General features: G+C 30.3%; 1 protein-coding gene across 1 annotated transcript in view; it reads left to right on the top strand.

Annotated features, from left to right (window-relative positions):
- Positions 1–9,073: 9,073 nt before the first annotated feature.
- The window catches only part of LOC145296957 (deoxyhypusine hydroxylase-like), a 52,762-nt gene continuing 37,055 nt past the window's right edge, over positions 9,074–24,780 (top strand). Inside the window, exon 1 of the mRNA XM_080143180.1 lies at positions 9,074–9,461. Coding sequence (XP_079999306.1) covers positions 9,167–9,461 — 295 coding nt within the window. The 5' untranslated portion in view covers positions 9,074–9,166. The remainder of the gene's footprint in view (positions 9,462–24,780) is intronic.

The raw sequence follows: 24,780 nt of genomic DNA, 5'->3' as shown, positions 1-24,780 counted from the left end.
TAAATGGAGGGGGGTGAAAAAAGAAGAAGAGAAGAAAGAAAAAGTAATGGGGGTATATATTTAATTGCTGCCCACATCAGCAATATGTGGCACAAGGCCGGAAAGTGGGAACCCCGCAGGCTCCCCTAAAGAAGGGTCACTCCTGCAATTTTAAAAATTGCCTGAGTAACCCCGTCGGCATTCCCCGGTCGGGGTGCCTCAGGCAACAAGCAATAAACTTGCCTCACCTTATTGCTCACTGGTAAGGCCTGGGTGAGTGGACCACAGAAAACGTCGCAAAATTATTATAAAAAATTGTTGAATTTTGGATTCAATCAGTTCGCCGTTTGCTACGTCACGGACCACATTCAATTCTTCACCGCCATCTTGGTTACTGATCTGAACTACGCCACCATCTTTGTTCAACATAATATCTCAGAACTTAAGAGGTTAACTACGCCACGGACCGCATTTGATTCTTGGTCGCTGTCTTGGTTACTGATCTGAACTACGCCGCCATCTTTGTTCAACACAATGTCTCAAAACTTAACAATCTTACAAACACATCTATGTATAAGAAAATTCTGTTCTTCAGATGCTGCACTTCAATTTCTTGTTCTCTGTCAGTGGAGGAGAAATCCTTCATGACTGAGACAATTTTTATTTTTGTTCCTTTTCTCCACGTTAAAAAAAATGACCCTGGTGTCTAACTCTGTCCTGTGGGAAGGCAAAGTAAATAGGAACTTTATTGAAGAAGGGGAGGGCGTTTCCTTTAGTAAAGGAGGGTGGGTGCTAATAATTGTCTAGCTTACTCAGTGTTAAAATCCAAATTTATAATTTAAGATATTATGTCATACTTATTGTTTTACTATCTATTTGTTAGAAAAAACTAGCAGGGGTATCCGGCGTTGCCTGGATGTGTGTAAGTGGTGCAGTAAGGAATCCCGGAAGTGGGGGAGGGGGTAAAAAGTGGTAGGTGAGGATCAAAACAACAGTAAGCAGTTTGAGTGAAGAGAGTTGTTAAAAAAAAAAAGTGGTAGTAGGCAGGCAGGTTCGAACCCATAACACGAAAGAGGAAAAAAAATACCCTAACATTTTAGCCAATGTCTTCATTGCGTAACCGAAAGTCGAGAATGTGGAAATTAAGCATAGTCAATCCAACCGAGATGATGACTTGTGAAAATGGCGATGAAAAAAAACGACCCCCTCCTTGTACAAAACTTCCTTCATGAAATATATAATAAACTGTATTAAATATATATTTGAATTAAAAACATTTGTATCTAATAAACTGTATTAAATAAATTTGTATTTAATATATTTATACTTAATAAATTTGTATTTGATAAATATATTTCATGGAAATGTATTAAACACAAGGGTGCAGGAATGAATGTTTTTGGCCAATTTTTCAATATTTGTCATCCGAAGGATCGAGTTTCAAAACAATACCAATCTTGTGAGGAGCTGTTGCATGTGTCGAGAGTTTTTGGCAGACATAAAAACACACACACACATTTTTTCCATTATATATATAGTCTAGCGGGAGTGCCCGGTGTTGTTTGGGTGTGTGAAGGTGGTGTACTAAGAAACCCCGGAGAGTGGGGGGGATTGTTGAAGCAGGGGAGTAATCAAAGCAACAGTAGGCAGAGGTGCTGGGAAAAAAAGTGGTTAGGGTTAGGGTTTAAAAAAATGGTAGTAGGCAGGCTCAAACCTGTAACGCGAAGGAGAAAAAGGTTAAAAAAACATGACGTCTTAGCCAATGTCTCTATCGCCAGACCAGAAGTTCATAACGTTGAAATTAAGCGTAGTCAATTGAGAAGAAGATGATCACTTGCTAAAATGTCAGCGGAAAAAGTGACAGCTGAGGGTGAAGGATTGAATGTTTTTGGCCAAATTTTCGATATTTATCATCTGAAGGACGGAGTTTTAAAACAATACTGATTACATCAGACTCTGTCACCGCTGTTGAAAATTTTAGCAAGACATAAAAACATACACGCACACACACATTTTGCCTTTTATATATTAGACTAGCAGGGGTACCCGACGTTGCCCAGGTGTGGAGAGGTATGGAGGAGATTTAAAATAAGGAAGTCTGGGTGGAGAAAGGTGTTAAACAACCAAAAAAAAAAGGTGATAGTAGCCGGGGGGGGGGGGGAATCAAAACAAAAGTCAGTAGCCCATGTGGAGAGTTGCGTAAAACAAAAGGGTAGTAGTGAGCGGGGGTGGGATCAAAAGAACAGTAGGCAGCCAGGATGGAGAAAGGTGTTAAAAAAAAATGGTAGTAGGTAGGCTCAAACCCGTGATGTGAAGGCAGAAAAGAAAGTGAAAGAAAACCTGACATCTTATCGATGCTCCATGACACGACTGGAAGTTCGGAACATTGAAATTAAGGCGAGTCAATCGAAAAGAAGACGATGACTTGCTAAAATGTTGACGAAAAAGTGACCCCTTCATGTACAAAACGGACGAGTTTAGAGTAAAGGAATTAATGTTTTTGACAAATATTTTACATTTGTCGTCCGAAGGGTTGAGCTTCAAAATGATGCTGATCTCGTCAGGATCCGTCGTCTCTGTCAAAAGTTTTTGCAAGACATACAAACGCACACACACACACACACACATTTTGACCTTTATATATAAACTAGCGGAGGTACCCGGCGTTGCCTGGGTGTTTGTAGGTGTGTGTGCTGTTAAATAAAAAAAGAATCCGGGGGAGGGGGGGGATCAAACCCGAAGCCCTGAGGTCAAGTTTGAAAATAAAATCGGCCAGCCAGAATGAGTTAGTGAAAGATGTTTGAATTTATTTAAGTAAGAATCAAATTGACAGGTGCACAGCTGGAAGTCGTCGAGCGTTACAACGACGATGACAATGACAACGATGAGACGACAACGATGAGACGACAATGATGACGACGTAGGTTTGTTTGTTTTAAGCAAAGTAAAAAAAGAAAACAACGTTAACACTTAAGCGGGAAAAAAAACACAAAAAAAACTAACGTAAGGCAAACGAACGATGAAAATAGAAAACGAACACGTGAAAAATAAGCCTGTTTTGATATTAAAATTTAAAAAATCGGTGGGTACCCGAATGTTTTTGGGTGTCGCTAAGAATAAGCGAAGTAAAAAAAAAAACAGGAAAACGAACGTTACGTGAAAAATTGCTTAAATAACACTGATTCAATATTTCAATTAAAAAAAATCGAAAAAAAAGAAGGAACCATCTCACACCACACGAACACAAAACGTTTAGATAATGAACCAAGGCCTTCACCAACTGAGCTAACGCGACGTACATGAAATTTGTTTGGTTTTTCAACTATTTAAAGTAAATCAGGTCACGGCGTCATCTGATGCAGGCGTAGAATCGGTCATTGTCACGAGAGGACCGTTTTTGTTGACCCCCCCCCTGTCAAAAATTGTCGATTTCGGGGTGAAGAAGTTAACGTTTTTGGACAACTTTTCGAGCAAAGGATGGAGCTTCGATGTGATACTGAGTTTGTGAATTTCCGTCACGTCTGTTGGAAGTTTTTAGCAGACATCCAAACATACACACACACATACATACATACATACATACATTTTCGCTTTTATATATATAGAAGACTAGCCTGGGTGCCCGGCGTTGCCTGGATATTTGGAAGTGTGTTGTGAGCAAAAAAACAAAAGTTGTAGTCGGTAGGCAGGTAGGCTCGAACCCATTACGCAAAAGCAGAAAAGAAAGTGGAGGTGTGTGTAAGAGTTAGGGTTAGGGTTAGGGTTAGGGTTGATTGGAGGTGTGTGTAAGAGTTAGGGTTAGGGTTAGGGTTGATTGGAGGTGTGTGTAAGAGTTAGGGTTAGGGTAGGGTTAGGGTTGATTGGAGGTGTGTGTAAGAGTTAGGGTTAGGGTTAGGGTTGATTGGAGGTGTGTGTAAGAGTTAGGGTTAGGGTTAGGGTTAGGGTTTAGTGTAAGAGTATTGATTGAGCCAAAAACAAAGAAAAATTGCACAAAAAATAAAATAGGAGTAGTAAGCAGGCTCAAACCCGTAACGTGCCAGAGGAAAAAGAGGTGAAAAAAACAAACATTCTGATCGATGTGCCTACCGCAGTTGTGACGTCACAGGTGATCGAAATAAAATGCAAGGTTTGAATGATTTGCAAAATACGTCAGTAAAAAAAAAAACGACCGTCCTTGTAGAAAACTGCCCAGTTGAGGGTGAAGGAATTAATGTTTTGGGCCAATTTTTCGATATTTGTCGTCCGCAGGGCCGAGCTTCAAAAGAATACTGATCTTGTGTAAATCTAGCCCCTATGTCGAAAGCTTTAGGCAGACATACAAACACACATACATACATTTAAACAGACAAGTGAGATTTATATTATAGAAGATAGATAATTTCTTAATCAAAGAATATAGACGTTGTAAGTTAATTTAAAGTTCAAGATTAAAAAGTTTTAAAAGTTTAAAAAGTAAAGATAAACTTAATATGATTATTGATTAAAAATAATTTAAAATTGGTTACAACTATAAATAAATAATTTGCCATTTAGAATAATGGGTCCTCTATATGACCTTAAAGTATATCCAGTGGTGAGGCCCCACCTCGCGGGCCTTGGGAAGTGTAGAGCCACCCTTTAATTGTCATTGCTCCCAGGTCCACTCTGACCCGGAGTGGTAGTACCTGTTAGGGTCCCAACTATGGGTTAAATAGAAACCGACTTGAAAACAACAAATATATTCTATTAAAACATTTTTCTTCAAGATTTTTGGATTCTGCATTAAATAACCTGAAAAGGGTTGATATGCCGTAAAACAAAAACAATGCACCAATTAAAATAATGAAATTATGAAAAATAAACTACTGAGTAAAAATGCCATTTAATAAAATAAAGTATTTTACAAATTTATTAAATACAAATTCATTAAATACAAATATATTTAATACAAATATATAAAATACAAACTTATTAAATATAAATATATTATATACAAATTCATTAAATACAAATATATTTAATACAAACATATTAAATACAAATTTATTATATACAAATTTATTATATACAAATATATTACACACAAATTTTTTTAAATAAAAATTTCTTAAATATAAATTTCTTCAATACAAATTTATTAAATAAAAATTTATTAACTATAATATATTAAATAAGACATTATGAAATACAAATATATTAACTAGAATTTATTAAATACAAATTTATTAATTATGAATATATTAAATACAAATTTATTAAATATAAATATATAAGACACAACTTTCTTGAATACAAATTTCTTAAATACAAATTTCTAAAATACAAATTTATAAATACGAATTGAATTAATATAAATATATTAAATACAAATTTATTAAAAACAAATTCATTAAATACAAATTTATGTAATACAAATTTATTAAATACAAATTTATTAAAAACAAATTTCTTATATACAAATTTCCTATATACAAATTTCTAAAATACAAATTTCTTAAATACAAATATGTTACATATAAATATATAAAATGCAAATTTATTTAATACAAATTTAATAAATACAAAGTTATTAAATACAATTATATTAAATTCAAATTTGTTAAATCCAACTTTATTAGATACAAATATATTAAATACATATTTATTAAATACGAATTTTTTTATACAAATTTATTAAATACAAATATATCAAATATAAATTTGTTTAATACAAATTTAATAAAAAATTTCTTGAATACAAATTGATTAAATACAAATTGATTAAATACAAATTTATTAAATAAAAATTTATTACCTATAAATTTATTAAATAAAAATTTATTAAATAAAAATTTATTAACTAGAAATTTATTAAATACAAATTTATTAAATAAATATTTCTTAAATATCACTATATTTGATGAAAATTTATTAAATACAAATTTTCTAAATACAAATTTATTAAATACAAATATATTAAATAACATTTTTTCATACAAATTTATTGAATACAAATATATTAAATTAAAATTTTTAAATACAAATTTATTATATAAAAATTTATTAAATACAAATGCATTACACACAAATTTCTTAAATATAAGTTTCTTAAATACAAATTTCTCAAATACAATTTATTAAATACAAATTTATTTAATACAAATTTATTAAATATAAATTTATTAAATACAAATTTATTTAAACAAATTATTAGATACAAATGTTTTTAATTCAAATATATAAAATACAAATATATTAAATACAAATTTATTAAATATAAATTTATTTAATACAAATTTATTTAATACAAATTTATTTAATACAAATTTATTAAATAAAAATTTTTTAAATACAAATATATTAAATACAAATTTATTTAATACAAATATATTAAATACAAATTTATTTAAACAGTTTATTAGATATAAATGTTTTTAATTCAAATATATAAAATACAAATATATTAAATAAATTTTTTTTAAATACAAATATATTAAATAAAAATTTATTAAATATAAATTTATTACATACAAATTTATTTAATACAGATATATTAAATACAAATGTATTTAATACAGATATATTAAATACAAATTTATTTAATTCAAATATATAAAATACAAATATATTATATAAAAAATCTTTAAATACAAATATATTAAATAAAAATTTATTTAATACAAATTTATTTAATACAAATTTATTTAATACAAATATATTAAATACAAATTTATTTAAACAGTTTATTAGATATAAATGTTTTTAATTCAAATATATAAAATACAAATATATTAAATAAAAAATTTTTATATACAAATATATTAAATAAAAATTTATTAAATATAACTTTATTACATACAAATTTATTTAATACAGATATATTAAATACAAATTTATTTAATACAAATATATTAAATACAAATTTATTTAATAAAAATATATTAAATAAAAAAATTTTAAATACAAATATATTAAATACAAATTTATTTAATACAAATATATTAAATACAAATTTATTTAATACAGTTTATTAGATATAAATTTTTTTAATTCAAATATATAAAATACAAATATATTAAATAAATTTTTTTTAAATACAAATATATTAAATAAAAATTTATTAAATATAAATTTATTACATACAAATTTATTTAATACAGATATATTAAATACAAATTTATTTAATACAGATATAATAAATACAAATTTATTTAATTCAAATATATAAAATACAAATATATTATATAAATTTTTTTTAAATACAAATAAATTAAATAAAAATTTATTTAATACAAATTTATTTTATACAAATATATTAAATACAAATTTATTTAATACAGTTTATTAGATATAAATGTTTTTAATTCAAATATATAAAATACAAATATATTAAATAAAAAATTTTTAAATACAAATATATTAAATACAAATTTATTTAATACAAATTTATTTAATACAAATATATTAAATACAAATATATTAAATACAAATTTACTTAAACAGTTTATTAGATATAAATGTTTTTAATTCAAATATATAAAATACAAATATATTAAATAAAATTTCTTACATACAAATATATTAAATACAAATTTATTTAATACAAATTTATTTAATACAAATTTATTTAATAAAAATATATTAAATACAAATTTATTTAAACAGTTTATTAGATATAAATGTTTTTAATTCAAATATATAATACAAATATATTAAATAAAATTTTTTTACATACAAATATATTAAATAAAAATTTATTTAATACAAATTTATTTAATACAAATTTATTTAATACAAATATATTAAATACAAATTTATTTAAACAGTTTATTAGATATAAATGTTTTTAATTCAAATATATAAAATACAAATATATCTCATGCAAATGTATTAAATTGAATACAAATTTATTAAATACTAATTTATTTAACACAAATATATTAAACACAAATATATTAAATACAATTATATTATATTCAAATAAATTAATTAAATACTTTTTATCAAATAATTACTTATTTAATAAAAATTTAATTAAATACAAATTAATTCAATGCAAATTTATTTAATGCAAATGAAAATCGATAAGGTAGAAAAGTATTTATTAAAGGAAATAAAAAAATAGAATTTGATGAAAATTATTGTAAGACATAGGAGAGTTCAAAAGGGAGATAATTTTCCGTTTTGATTTAAACAATATGGCCGAAATTTTTAACCTTTTAACACGATTAAAGTTGTTTTGTTTAATAATTCAGTACAATTCAGGTAATTTCGACTGCATAATTTGGAAACTACCATTGTAATTTATTAGAATTTACAAAGAAAAAATCAGTTAAAACCATAATTTTTATCTGAAAACTCCATTTAGCGAGTACAAAATCTCATCCCAATTCTGTAGAAGCATTATTTTTTATTTTTATAACAATCCAGAGTACTCCATTTGGGGGCACTGGAAATATATCCACATTAAAATCTGACTTTGTCTCAGCGGAGAAACAAGTAAAAATGGACATTCGATGGGCCTCAAAATCAGTTTTAGACCCTGTTTTGTTCAACCTGGAAAGCAGGTAGCGTTTTTTAAAAGTGTCCAGTTTGTTACGAAAGGAATAGTGGTTATGCTGTTTATGGCAACAGTCAGTTTTGCCCCATAGCGTTTTAGCCCTGGGCTGCCACAATCAACAGGTCATTCATGTAATGACCTGTTGACTGTGGTGTACTGCTGGTCCTGTGCGGTTCTAGGAGGTCGACCCTTCCAGGTTTTTCCTTCTCTCTTTGAGAAGGGGATTAGTTTATCGTTAATCGCCTGAGGTGCCTCCGGCGAGGCATGCCGACGGGGCTGCACAGGCATCTTTTGTAGGATCAGAGTGCTCCTTTTCTGGGGCGCTGACTTTCCAATCTTACTTTCCGACCCTTCATGGCAAAGAAATGAATACTGACAAGAGAGAAGGAGTAATGATGGAGAAGAGGGTGTAGGGATTTAAGAATCAAAGAAAATTCTTTAAAGAGAATAGTTCCAAATTTCAAAATTGGTGAGTTTCATTATTTGATCCATTGACCAAAACGTTCTTTGATAGGGGGGGGGGTAAAGAAAAAGAGACGACAGTTTTTTTTTTTCTTGCTTGTAGATAGTAAAAGTTATCTGCCCTTTTTGCCTTGGAGGCTAAACCAACAGGGATTATCTGCCCCTGTTCCACAACTTGACAAAACACGTGTAGACGAACCGATAATCATGGCTGCCATTGACAAAATGAGAAACTCGAACGATTCTATATCGCAAATTGCCAAAATTCTGCGAGATCAGAACCAGCCATTAACGGAACGATTCAGAGCTCTGTTCACCCTGCGGAATCTTGGTGGAAAGAAGGCGATTAACGCGATCGCAGGCACGTTTTCCGATCCGTCTGCTTTACTTAAACACGAACTAGCCTACTGTCTCGGTCAAATGCAGGATGATTACGCCGTTTCAATTCTAACTGAGGTTTTGCAAGACGAAAGCCAGCAGGTTATTGTCCGCCACGAAGCAGGTGAGGCTCCACTATTGTTAATTTGTCACACAGGTTCCGTTTTATCGCTCTAGAAAACTCGATACTAATCGGTTTCTCTTCTTGTGAGTCGCGAGACGAAAGAAAAAATCGTTAACGATTGTCGGGTTTTTATTTTCTATGGAAGATCAAACGTGCTATAAATGTTTGATTGTATTTTGATTATTTTTGTTGTTAGCGTGTTCTTTTTACCCTTTAGAAACTAAATACTTATGGTGATATGTTATAGCTTAGTTTATTAAGTTACAATTTTAAAAGTTTAGTAATAATAATCTAAAAAAAAAAAAAAAAGTGTCTGTTAAAAACATAATATTTTTATTTCTATATTTATATCCAAAGAAGTTTGACCCATTAATAACAGATAAGAAAAAAAAATGGTCATCAAGTCTATTTTGATAAGATTTGTTACGAATATCATAAACTGTTAACGTTTGTTTTATTTATTGAATGTTTATTTCAATTTCTACATTCGTAAGGATCTTTTAAAAACAATTTTTATTACAATAAAGTATTTTATTTATTCCTTTTAATCTTAAACCTAAAAAAAATGGTTAAAAAATGAAAATAGTGCAATTGCCAATTAACAATTACAGCTATTCATGAGATTTTATTTTTTAAGCGACTACGTGTATACATTCCGGAAAAAATATTTTAGAATTTATAGTAGAGGATCAGTTTCATATATGAATTTAACGTGAAATGATCCCTCATTTTTAGCGTATTCTATCTTGTGCCAGTTTGACAAAAAAAAAAAAAAAAAATGGGTGCTAGTGCAGAGAGTGATCCGCGCTATTTTTTTAATCGTATTTCCAAGTTTAATTAAAGTTTTGTTTTATTTTTTATTCAATTGTAAGGTTGAAGTATAGAATAGGTACAAAACACCCTCCCCATGTTAAGAATGGCTTTTTAAATAATAACGTTATTATTTACGTCCGATCACTCTCTGCAGACTCTGTACCGAAAAATGCTACTTCTGCATTTTAAGGACCGTGCTGAAATAGTAGCGGGTATTCATTTATTGTACTGTGCTAATTTTTAAAAATAGTATTTTCAAGTTTTACGATATTTTTTTTATTTCTGACTGACGTACACGAGTGATCCCTCTGGCGAAATACGAATCGGCTCCGATGTTGTACGCAGTTCGACTTAGGGAACATTAAGGAAATAATTTGTGTGGCCTAGTTTATTTATTTATTTATTGGTAACATAAGTGCATAAGCACCAAATTTTTTTTTTTTTTTTTTTTTTTTTTGCTTTGTCTTGATTTTGTTTGTTTGTTAAATCCGGCCAAAATAAAAATAAATAAATAACAAAAGAATACAAAAACAATAAGAAAAGAATCCGCAAAATTTAAACCAACTTGAAATTTTTATTTTTAAATAAAAAATAAGTTATCGTAAAATTTTAATTAAACTTGAAAATACTATTTAAAAATAGCGCGGATCAATAAGTGCACTACTGCAACTACTGCACTAGCACCAAAAAATCATAACAAAATAATTCGCAAAGTTCAAGCCAAAATAAAAAAAATATCCCACAAAAAAAAAAATAAATAAAATCCGAACAAGCCAAAATAAAAAAATATCAAAAAAAAAACCCAAAAAACAATCCTAACAAGCCAAAATAAAAAAAATAAAAAACTAGGTGCTCCCTAAGTTGAACTGCGTACAACGTCGGAGTTGATGCGTATTTCGCTACAGGGGTACGTGTACGGACGTCCGTTTTTTCTTTATTTTTTTTTTTATTTTTTCTTTTTTTTATTTTATTTTTTTTTTTTTTTATTTTTTTTTTTTTTTTATTGTTAGGTGAAAGTACAGAATAGTTACAAAGCACCTTCCCTCTGCGTGTTAAGAATGGCTTTGTAAATAATAACGTTATTTCAGCACAATACAATAAGTGCAAGTTTTACAGAATCTTTTGGTTATTAGGTGAAAGTACAGAATAGTTAAAAAAAAAAAAAAAAAAAAAAAAAAAAAAAAGGTAATTGTGTACTTTTGTTACCGTGCTGGAATAATGTTATTTAGAAAGCCCTTCTTAACATAAGGAGGGGAAGGTGTTTTCTAACACTACTTTCACTTAACAATTTAATAATGATGATATCGTAAAACTTGAATTTAATTTGAAAATACTATTTTAAAATAATAGCGCGGAAACAAAAGTGCATAAACATCACAAAAAAACGCTCTCCCCATGTTAAGAATGGGTTTCTAAATAACATTTCGGAATCTTAACTCATTGTTCTGAGGGAAGATAATTCTATTTTACTAAGAATTGTAAGAAAAAATGATTTTCAACTTTATTTAATGTAGCAGTTTTATAGCATTAGTATATATAAAAAAAAATTGAATTTAGCATTTTGACATTTTATCTAAAAATAAATAAAAATAGCACGGTTCGTAAACTGCAGAAGTAGCAAACAGCAAAAGAAAACAAAAAAAACGCATTACCACTCCAAAGTCCGAGTGGTAAGATCGTAAAACCGCAGTAATTCCCCATGTAGAACCTTACTCCGTAAAATGCACGGAAAAATGGTTAACTGTCCTAAAACGCTAGAATGACCTCGAAAAGGGGGGGGCGTAATTTTACGTTAAATTTATATGCGGACCTTTTTAAGGATTTCTCACGTAAATTCTAAAATGTTTTTCCTTCCAGTTTTTTTATGGTGTTCGCACGTAATCGCCTAAAAAAGTAGAATCTCATTTTTTTTTTAGGGGGGGGGTAACTTAGCTGAGGATGTTAATCTTTAATAATAGAAAAATAAAGGGTATTTTTTACGACCGAACCCAGTATAATATAAACTTCCCCATGTTAAGAACGGCTTTCGGAATAAACACCCTCTACCTTGAAACATGGGGGAAGTTGAGGGTCTTTATTCCGAAAGCCGTTCTTAGCATGCGGCGGTTGGGGGTGATTATACTAACTTTTCCAATTTTGGCATTTTTCTTTCGTCATCGTTCTTTTCTTTGAAATATCTTGTTACAAACAATTACGTTTTTTTTTGTTTGTTTGTTTTTGTACATATGGAGAAAAGTTACTGTGCTGAAATAATAACGCTATTATTTAGAAAGCCATTCTTAATATGGGGAAGGGAGTGTTTTGTGATTATTCAGTACTTTCACCTAACAATCTAATAAAAAAAAAAGGGTAATGTCCAAGATCAGTGCCCGGAAAAATGAAACGGTTGATTATAGAACGGAGTCATCATGGAGTCAAGACACGAAAAACGAAACCATATATTTATTTGTCTTAAAAAATTTAGTTTTAACACTTTGTTATCATGAAACAAACAAACAAACAAAGACTTTTAAACAAACAAACAAACAAAACTTGTATTATAAAATAATGAAACATTTTATTAAAAAATAATTTAGTTTTTACACTTGTTTTACGACCAAACAACAAAAAAAAAACAATTATATAAATTATATATTATAAAGTTTTATTTAATTTTTTAAATTATATATTATAAAATCTTTTAATATATATATATATATATATATATATATATATATCACAAAACAATTTGTTTTGTGGTAAAACTAAATTAATTTTGTCTGAATAAAATGTTTTATTATTTGATAATACAAGAAATTTTTTTCCGTCATAAGACAAGTGTTAAACCCAAAGTATTTTTTTTTTTTTTAATATAAGGTTTCGGTTTTCTGTTTCATTTCGTTCTGTATCCACTTCCGGCAGTTTGATTTCTTTTTTTTTTTTTTTTTTTATTCGAGCACTGATCTTGGACATTACCAAAAAAAAAAAAGGGATATCGTAAAACTTGAAAATATTTTTTTTTTTTTTAAAGCGCGGTAACATAAGTGCATAAACGCCGTTTTTTGTTGTTGGTTTTTTTTTATCAAGATTGAAATTGTATCATTTCTATCCTTCCATAACATTTTAAAAATCTTTCCTTTAACTTGTAATACATTTTTTTTAAAAACCTTTTTAAAGGGTATTTATGCAGAATATGGACCGTGCTGAAATAACGTTGGCAATTCAGAATCTTAACTCATTATTCAAAGGGAGGTAACTCTATTATACTTAAATGAAAAAAAAAATTCTTACAATTACTCGAATGTTTTAATAAAAATTGCAATATCGTTGCATTTTACTTTTCTTTTTTTTTTTTAATGTGATAAAACTTTGCTACATTAAATGAAGTAATCGAGATTTTTTTTTTTTTCGCCGCTTCTACACTATTTAGGGCGAAATTTCGGAAATTGTAATAAAAATAGAATTTGATGAAAACGATCGTAAGACAGGAGAGTTCAAAAGGGAAGTAACTTTCCGTTTTTATTTAAACAAGATGACCGCAATTTTTCACCTGCTAACACGATTAAAGGTGTGTTGCTTTTTTTTAATAATTCAGTAATATGCAGGTAATTTCAACTGCATAATTTTAAAGCTAACATTGTAACTTATTAGAATAGACAAAAAATCAGTAGAAACCATTGGTTTTTTTTTTTCATCTGAAAACTTTATTTATCGACTACTGAATTTCGTCATAAGAGTGTAGAAGCGCCTTTTTTTCTTTCAAATCTTAGTAAAATAGGATTACCTCCCTTAGAACAATGAGTCAAAATTCCGAATTGCCATTACGTTAATAATCCCATTATTAACATGGAGAAGGTTTTTTTTTTTTTTTTTTTTTTTTTAACTATTCTGCAGTTCTGCACTTTCAAACAATTTCATAAACAAAAATACCGAAACTTAAATACTACATAAAAAAAGCATAGTATTTGCAAAAGTACCCTTTAAAGTTTAACCCTATTAAATATATATTTTATTTATTGATATAATGCATATTTATTATTAATATTATTATTATAATAATAATACACGGGGTTAAAACACAAATAATCCCGGCCGTAGTTGGTACACTAGGAGTAGTATCAAGTCGTCTGGAAGGACAATTGAAAAAAACTACAACTCCCCGATGTTTTAGGCGGCCTTCAAACCTCTGCAATTATAAGTACCACCAACATCCTTAGGAAACCCCTTGATCTTTGAAGCTCCTGGTTTGAAGCCGGGATTAAGGGAAATCCTCTGGGAATGAATCCCATCCCTTTCCAGAGAGACGTTGATAAACGAAACCAGAATTATTATTATTATCTCTAACAAACATTCCATTTGTTTTTTCTTGTCACACCCATTTTTTTTTTTCTGGGTGCATGCATATTGCACCATGCATCTTTAATTTTAGAATTAAAATTCTTTTATTAAAATGAAAGAAAAAAAAAACTGATAATGTCTTTTTGTAACTACCTAATTTCTGTACCGTTTATAAACTAAATAAATCTTTACCCCCCCCCCTTCCGCTCATTTGAGGATTCGAACCCATAACCCTCGACATTAAAAGTGAAAAATATTAATTAGTGCTTTTGCTTTGCTTGGTCGACAGAATAAACGATTACTAAAATATAATTCTATTCTTATTCAAATTATTCACGTATTATTTGGATTCCTCGGACAACTGCTTTCATTTTGATTGTTACTTGCGCAACGACGTTTCGACCTATGTAACCTCCGACCTTCTTCGGGTGTATTTTGTCGAACTTGGGAACCTCTCTCTATTTTTACTTTCGCTTTTATCGCTCACATGCCCCTAGTCCGAATTCGTAGCAGTGGGCCGATATCGGTGGACTTTTTTCTTTTTTTTTTTTTTTTTTTCTGCACAAAACGATCATTAACAATGCTTTTTTTGTTGTTGTTTTTTAATGTTTAACACATTTCAAACTGATAAAAATTATTGCACAATAAAAATAAAAAAAATTTCAGAATTATTTACATCGGTTTTACATCAAGTAAAAATACACTTTTTACTTGATTACTAAATTTAATTTTTTTTTTTTTTTTTTTCATATTTAAATTAAATTCAGTTTTTTACGATATGTTTGTTTATTAAATTGTTAGGTCATTTACTAGAATAGCTTTTTAACATTTTTACATTACGTCCAACACATCGTTCACATTCGACATGTCAACTTTTATAGGTTTTTCGAGTATGCTGGCAAGGTGTCTATTTCGAAAGCCGTTCTTAACATGGGGAAAAAGTGTCTATTCCGAAAGCCGTTCTTAACATGGGGTATTTATTTGTTGTAAGCATAGGTTATGTTTAGCATAGCCGAAAACCTGTTAAAGTCGACATTTCCAATGTGAACGGTGAGTTGAGTTGGACTAATGTAAAAAAAAAAAGAAAAAAAAGTATACTAAATCTACTTTTTTCGTTTAAAAATTAAATTCGTTTTTGTTAATATAATTTTATTTTATAAAATCTTTTCTTTTTTTTATAGTACTATTGTTCAATGTTATTCTTTCGATTACTTTCCTTTGGGGTGGGGGCACAATTAAAAAAAAAAAAATTAAAACTGAACGAAATTTAAATTTCCGTCCCATTTTTAAAACAATCGTAAAACAGCGTATTCTCCGCAAGTTTTACCGGTAGTTTCATTTTTAAGCGATTAATGGCAATTCAGTAAACATTCCGAAAGTTTGAATTTAGTTATCTCCCTTGTTTCATGAAACTATTTTCAAGATGGCGACACAAAACAAGTGCTCCTTTGTTACTCATAAAATTTGATTTTCTTAGTTAAAAATTAAATTACTTTATCAATTTACACGACTTTTGGAATATGATATTTTCTTTTCGTCACGGGTACGTACATCATACAGATTTTTCTTTATTTTTCAATGTAAGATGATTTCTGGACAAGTACCAAATTTTATTTAAATGTTTTAATTTGTATTATTCGGCCTATTCTTATCTTGGTTTCGGCCGATGTAACCTCCAACCTTCTCTAGGTGTATCTTTTCAATTTTGGAAAACCTAATGAAACTCGAACTTGGATGGAATAAAGATGTCTAAGTTGTAAAAATTCCTTTTGGAGAAGTTCTGAGGTGACAGCCGGCGAAACATTGTTGAAAATAACAATCAAGATGAAAATAGTAACCCGAATAATTCAAATTAAAAAAGTTTGAAACTTTATATATTTTTTATATTTTATCTTTATTGATAAAAAATTTTAAATGTCTTTTTTTTTTTTTTTGCTCCAGCAAAAAAAAAAAAAAAAAATGAATTTTTCTCTATATTAAAAACAAATTATCTCTTTAAAATAAGCGAAGGCAGACGCCATTTAAAATTTTCTTTTTTATTATTTTACTGGCCAAAGAATCTCTTTTGCAATTAACTAAAAATAAAAAATTAAAATAAAAACATGATTGTATTAATGCAGAGTGATACTCTCCAAAAGTGAGATACTTTTCAGGATATTACAATATGAACACCAAGTAAAACTTGACAAAAAGAAAAAATATATATAGACAGTTTACCCCCTAAAAATAAATGTTCATTATCTTTGAATCTATAACATGAATCTCGCCTGTCTGTTTAAATTTATGTATGTTTGTATGTCTACCTAAAACTTTTAACAGAGGCGACAGATTTTCACGAGATTGGTATCGTTTTGAAGCTTAACCCTTTGGATGACAAATATCGAAAAATTTGCTAAAAGCATTAATTTCTTCACCTTCAACTAGACCCTTTTCTACAAGGACAGGTCACTTTTTTCGCTGATATTTTCAAGTCATTCCCTCTTTTCGATTGACTAGCCTTAATTTAAACTTTCGCCACTTCTGGTTTGGCAATGGATGCAGCAGCAAACATGTCACGTTTTTTTTTTCTTTTCTTTTTCACCTGCCTGTCTACTACATTTTTTTTTTTTTTTTTGCTCAACACGCACCTCCAAGCACCTGGGCAACGCCAGGCAACCACGCTAGTCTATAATATAAATCTCACCTGTCGGTTTAAATGTATGTATGTCTGGCTAAAACTTTCGACAGAGGCGACGGATTTTCATGAAATCAGTATCATTTTGAAGCGCAATGTCTTGGATGACAAATATAAAAAAAATTGGCCAAAATCATTAATTCCTTCACCCTCAACTGGGCACTTTTCTACAAGGAGGGGTCGATTTTTTGCAAGACATTTTTTTACAAGTCATCGTATCGGTTGGACTGACTTGGCCTAATTTTAATGTTCCGAACTTCTGGTCGTGTCATGGAGTAGTGGTAAGATGTCAGATTTTCTTTCACTTTCTTTTCCACCTTCACGTCGCGGGTTCAATCCTGCCTGCCTACTACCTTTTTTTTCTATTTTTTTTTTTTTTTTTTTTTTACTGAATACACACCTCCAAACACCTGGGCAACACCGGGCACCCAGGCTAGTCTATTATTGTATAAAGGGCAAAATGTGTGCAAGCGTTTGTGTATGTCCATGAAAGGTTTTTTGCGTCGGAGTTCTCGCGTCAGTTAGATTCTGTGAGAAGTTTTCGCATACTTCCCAGCTCGTAATATCTCTATCTTCTTTTTTGATCGAGTTAAACAAAATTCTCACCGTACCGTCGTCTCCAGTGTTTTTGTCTTTTTCGTATAAATAAAGCGAAATTATTCAAACGCAACCGCTTGGTCACTACAGAGGAAACCCTTCATACTGTTATTGAACGTTCGTTTAATGATTTTCTCTCTTGTATTTTTCAATCTTACATGGATGAAATGACCTATGCATTAAATGGACTTGACGGCAGGCGAAATAATGTCTCTTAGTGACGCCATATTTTAATGTTAGTAATCTTCTATTATAGAAATCTCACCTGTCTGTTTAAATGTATGTCTGTCTAAAGCTTTTGACAGAGGCAATGGATATTCATGAGATCGGTATCGTTTTGAAGCTCGACTCTTCGGACAACAAATATCGAAAAATTAGCTGAAAACATTGATTCCTTCACCTTCAACTAGACACTTTTCTAAAAGGAGTTGCTTTTTTTCGACAATATTTTTGAAAGTCATGCCCTCTTTTCGATTGACTAGCCTTAATTTAAACCTTCACCACTTCCGGTTTGGCGATGGATGCAACATCTTGGTTGTTTGTTTGGCTTTTTCGTATAAATAAAGTGGAACTATTCGAATGCAAACACCTGTTGGTTTTTGGTCAATGTAGGGGAAACCCTTCATACTGAGACAATTACTATTTATTTGGATACTGCTAGAGTGCCCCCTTTTTGGGGGAGCTGGTTTTCTCCCCACATTAAAAACGACCTTTAAATGTTTAATTTGCTTTCGTGGGAGGTTTAAAGGCAATGCCATTTCTGCAAGTCCTCTTTGTATTTTTGATTGACTATTTTAAATTTGAACGCTTTAGACTTCCGGTCATGTCCTGGAGTAGTGCTAAGATGTCGGATTTTCTTTTACTTTATTTTTCCACCTTCGCGTTATGGGTTCGAGTCTGCCTGCCTATTTCTTTCTTTTTTTTATTTTTATTTATTTATTTATTTATTTTTGCTCAACACACCTACGAACACCCGGGCAACACCAGGCAGCCAGATTAATTTGCTATGAAAGCTAAATCCAGTGCGTTTTTTTTGGGGGGGGGGGGGTCTTTTTTTTTTTTTTTTTTTTTTTTTATTCTGAGAATAGCTAGTAGTTTTACAACCACCACTCAGACTTAGGATTAGTGGGTTATAAAAAAAGGTTAACTGCTAGATTTTATAAGGTTGGAATGGCCGGAAATGATAAGGTTTGTTAAATTTGTATAGCCTACGAAAGTGTTTCAGGGTGTTACTGTTAAAAACGTACAATCCCTTTTGGGTAAGGATGGAATGACGTATATAAATTTACCCAAAGTTCGAATCCATATGTTGAAGGATTGTCGACTATTTTTGCCGTCATTACTATTAGAGCCGCGCCTGCCTTTTCCTGTCTCCGATGTTTTGAAACTTTCATGGCTGGCAGCCAATTTCTTTCTTTTTTTTTTTTTTTTTTTTTCGATATCGATTAAGCAATTTTAAAACCATTAGGTATCTTATTTTACAAAACTGGTGCATATCCAGAATTTAACCTTAAAAAAAAAAAAATACAGAAGCTTTGATTATTACGTACCCGTCACAGAACAAAAATATTGTATTCCAAACGTCACGTTAATTGATCAAGTAGTTCTTTTAACTAAAAAAAATAGTAATAAATTTTAATGAGTAAGCGAGTTTGTATTTTGCTCTGCTGTTTTAAATAAAGGGAAACAACTCCATTTGAACTACCGAGATCAAAATCAACCTTGTAATGGATACAGTTTACTATTAAAAAAATGATTCTTTATATATAAAACCAACCTACTTATTCAAATTGTTATTTTTGGAATATGACATTTTCGTTTCGTTGATTAAAGAATTTTTTTTTTCTTTTTGTCTTTTTTGGGGGTTTTTCTTTTCTTTTCTTTTTTTTTTTTTTTTTTTTTTTTCTGTTAATTAGTTTTAATTCTGTACAACAACCGCAAAACGTTACACCTGGCTTGAACAAAACAAACGGAAACCACTTTCATCTATAAAATTAGCCCCCCCCCCCCCGCAATAAAAGAGTAGCAATAAATTAGTGGAATTAATTTCATCTTTTACATTCTGTTTTTACTTTGATTTTTGTTTCACTTTTTTAAAAATCTTTGTTAATTGCGATTAATTAACACAGACGCTTCCTATCTCTGGGGCTAAAAATCTACCAAAAATCAAGTAATTATTCAATCAATACAAAATTTTCACCGATTATTAAATGAAGAGTGAACTTTATAATGGTGTACTTTTTTTTCTTTTTCATAATCGACATTGTATATAATTATTTAATATAATAATTAAATACCTACAGACACTACTGTTTCATCCTTTTGGGAATCTTCAGTGCAGGGTGTCACGATTAACACCAGTCAATAGATTCGAACCCGACGAGACAAGTCATCTCTGGCTTGATTTGCAAGGACCGTATCCATTAACCATGTGAAATAACCTTGAAATTGAACATTTTATTTTTAAATGTTTTTTTATGTCAGTCAGAGTGATCTAAAGTTTTTTTTTTTTTTTTTTTTTTTCTGTTTTTGCTAACCCATCTCCCTTTTTATTTGTGGGTACAAATATGCTTAAAATAATCAGGTGAAGATTATAGATAAAAAACAAACTGTGACGGTATTCCAATTATAGTACTCAAAAAAATTTCAACCAGAACTAGCACCCATACTTACAAAACTATTTAAACGTTGTCTTAAGGAGAATTGCTTCCCATCACTGTGGAAAACCTCATCAGTATGCCCTGTATTTAAGAATTCAGGTGATCGCTCATCCCCCTCTCAGTACAGGCCAATAAGTCTCCTGTGCGTCATGAGTAAGTTGCTGGAATATGTGTTAAATACAGAAGTAATCAACCATCTCAGCAAAAATAACCTTCTTAGTGACACACAATATGGTTTCTGTTGTGCTAGATCTACAGCAGATGTGCTTAGTTATTTCATAGGATTAGCAAATCTGTTGACGGAGGCAACCTTTCTAGGGCAATTGCTCTTGACATATCAAAGGCCTTTGATAGGGTATGGCATAAAAGTTTACTTCACAAGATCTCTAGCTATGGTATAGCTGGAAATGGCTTAATAATTAAATCATTTCTCTTTGATAGGTTCATAAGCGTAGTAGTTGATGGGAAAAAATCAGAAGCTCACAGTATTAATGCTGGAGTCCCTCAGGGGTCCATCCTGGGCCCAACACTTTTCCTGATCTACATTAATGATCTTCCAAATCACATCCTTACATCATTCATAGACATTTATGCTGATGACACTACCATCTATGGTAGCACATCTAAGATTGTAAATGACCAAGTTCACTCCGATTCTCTCCTGTTCTTTAGCACGTGGTACAATGGGGAAAGGAGTGGCTGGTTACTTTTAATGCATCTAAAACCAAGCTTCTCTCTTTAAATCATCAACGTTCTGATCTTCATCTGGCATCAATTAAAATGAATGGCTCTCGTCTTGGGGAGGCCTCAAGTTTTGACAAACTTCTGGGCTTGACCTTTACTCCTGATCTTAAATGGAACACGTACATCAAATCTGTTGCCAAGGCCGCTGGAAAAATGTTGGGATCCTTCTATCGATCCAGTATATATCTCACTGCTGATACAGTTCTCTATCTATACAAGAGCCAGATACGTCCAAGCATGGAGTACTGTTGCCACATCTGGGTAGGAGCTGTTAGAAAGGACTTATCCTGCCTTGATATAGTTCAAAATAGACTTTGTAGCCTCGTAGGAGATGTCCTTTTATCTTCCGTGCAACCTCTATCTCACAGAAGAGATGTTGCAAGTTTATCTCTGCTTTATCGTTATTTTCATGAAGTGTTCAACTGGTCCCCCCTCGCCTAATTTTCACAAGAAACACTTGTCTAGCTGAAAACACTATCAATAATTCCCCCCCACTCTTTATTTGTGCCTAAACCTAAACATAGATTCCATGAACAAAGCTTCTTTCTTAGAACTGCACACCTGTGGAATTGTCTTCCATTTTCCTGCTTTCCAGCTGACTACAATATGGTTGTCTTCAAGTCCAACATAAACAAGTTCTTGATAAGCCGTTCCACTTAAGTTAAATTTACCGAATTGCCATTACTAACGATTACTATACTGTCCAATTGACTACTGTACACTTATCTTTGAGTGGTCTCTGAGCCTTGATAAGTGGTTATGCCTATGTAAAAAAAACAAAAAAAAAAAAACTTTAAGGTTGAAAATCCAAGTTTTGAATGTGTTTATTTTTTTATCTTTTGTGTTTTGAAGTGTGAAAAAAAATATATTTCATTATTTTTATGAAAAACACTACTTTAAAATTTTTGGAAAATAAATTATTAATAATTTTTTTTTTTTTATTTTATTAGTGAGCCCAATATTGCTAAGATATCATTGAAAAGGAAATGCTTTGAAGAATCGATACCAAAAAAAGAAAAAATCGATAAATTGCTCATTTTGCTAAAAATACAATAATTTCTTTCAGGAATTTGTCGTGACATGATATTACCTCACATATGGTAGACCGTAAAACCAAAAAGGTTATCTCCTCCTTTTTGCTGTGACTTGCGCTTGACTTGGTTTAAAGTGTCATCTACCACACTCTCTCATCCAGAAACACTTTGTCCTGATGGCAAGACAGGGACAAGACGATCAAGCGTGATATTAGATGCAGTTGTCTCCAACACATACGTTGCCTAGCATTCCCCAAATGGTCACCTATCTGGCACTGGCCAGCCTCCTCGTTCAGGGGTTATGTAGGCAACATATATATATATATATATATATATATAATGAACCCTTTTTCGTAGTCAACGGCCAACTAGCACCGTGTGTGTATGTATGTGTGTGTGTTGAGGTGGAGAGGGCTCCCGTAAGCCGTGGTGAAGGCAACCTTTCTAGAAGCAAATCTCTGCTTTAAAAAAAACCATAAAGCGGGAGACCAGTACTCGCATTAAGCTGGTCTGCAGTTTAACTTGTTGCTGACTATCTTGCTCTTGCTTGTTCTCACCATTTTAAACCGAGAGAGAGAGACTTAGCTGTCGTACAAAGCTAAGACTATGTAACATCATCTGTGTATAGATACTCCCTCAGGCATTTGTCTATTAAAATGGTCCTGTGGCAATGGAAGTCATTTTTGGGCTCATGGACTTTAAGTGTCTGAGGAAGTGGCACTCGTCGGATAAGACGTTGCAATCATCATATATATACATAGATGTATAGCTTATGAAAAAAGAATTAAACCCTTATAAAGTTGATTCTTCACTTATCAAAAGAACGTGAAAAATATGGGGAAATTTACAGGACTAAATGAAGTTTATTTAGTCCTGTAAAGGCTACTGTAGTTTCTTCCAAACTATCATTAAATTTTGAATTTTTTAATTTCGCCACACAAAATCTATAAAGTGAGATCAAATATGGAATTATTTGAAATTCAAATAATTATGTTATCATATTTTTGCATATTCTCATAACAAATCCTCCTAAATCTTATTTAGACAAAATAAAAAAAAAATTGATTCAAAAACCTTTTTAAAAAATATTTAAATGTGTTATTCACTGATATAAAAATGGCAGTGACTGGTGTTTATTTATTTTGATTTTTTATTTATTTTTTATTTTTTTTTTAAATTAAAAAATTCTATTAATTCTAGGGACTTCCATTCCATATTTAGGTAAACTGAGTCCACTTTGAGTGTCTTAACTTTGTGTATTGAATTTTTAGTCATAGCCCAGACAAGGCCATTTTTTTTTTTACAAGATAATATAAGGGGAGATAATCAGTGATTGTTTGGACACTTTCAATGTGCATTAGGATTGTCTGCCCTTGTCCACCAATTCGTTGCCCGCTTTTTTCACCCTCTTTTTTCATCTTCGTCCTGTGACTGGTACGTACATCATACAAACATTTTTGTATTTTCTTGAATTTTAAATGCAGCATTAAGTGCCAATCTGAATAGGCACCAAAATGGATATGGTTTAAGTAAAGACGCTATATATATATATATATATATATATATATATATATATATATATATATATATATATATATATATATATATAAAATAGACTATTTTATGACTGATTTATACGATGGCCGGCGCTTGTGCATTTCTGTGAAGGAACCACTTTTTTGGTTTTCAGGTTGGAGATTTCTAAGAGTAAAAGGTATTGTTAGAAGGCTAGAACAATGCAGAAATGTACTTCTATTTCTAAGAGTGTACGTCAGGGCAGACAAATGCAATTTCAGGTCCAAATCGAAAATCTCAACAAATGTCAAGAACCATGAATGTGGGTTTTTTTTAATTTATTTTTTATTACACATTTATCGAATTAAAATAAGAAAATTATAATACCAAATAGTTTTTAATAATTTTTTTTTTCCTGTAACAGTCAAAATTCTGAAAGTTGATAAAGTTTTTTTGTTTTTTTCAAAATAAAGTCAAAACTTTATTTGTAATGAATAAATGAGAATTGCCAGAATAATGTTTTCATATCAAAATTTTAAAATTTAATATAATCAAGATCGCAAGTTATTAATTACAGGCGATACAGTTCTCTTATTAGTCAAAATTAAAATTTCAATTTTCGTAACAAAGATTTTCTTTTAGAAAGTTTTTGTGACACACTTATTGAATTAAAATGAAAATTATAATAACACAAAATAGTGCTTTTCTTTTCTTTTTTTTTATTTTTTATTTTTTATTTTTTTTTTTTTGTGTTTGTAACGAATGTTCAGAGAAATCCTTTGGAATTCTTAAATTGCATTTATCTGCATTAAATTGCATTTATCTGCCCCTGATCTCCAAATCTCCAAACTGGAAACCAAAAAAGTGGTTTCTTCACAGTAAATGCACAGGTGTTCAATGACTTTTTATGAAACCTTCCTTAATTATCGTTTTATTTTATTTTTTTCATCATATCTGTGGGAAAA

The sequence above is a fragment of the Euprymna scolopes genome, chromosome 17 (genome assembly GCF_053919585.1).
Source record: "Euprymna scolopes isolate OS-2025 chromosome 17, ASM5391958v1, whole genome shotgun sequence".
Taxonomy (NCBI): domain Eukaryota; kingdom Metazoa; phylum Mollusca; class Cephalopoda; order Sepiida; family Sepiolidae; genus Euprymna; species Euprymna scolopes.
Note: the sequence above shows the minus strand (reverse complement) of the source record. Positions and strands in the feature narration are given on the sequence as shown.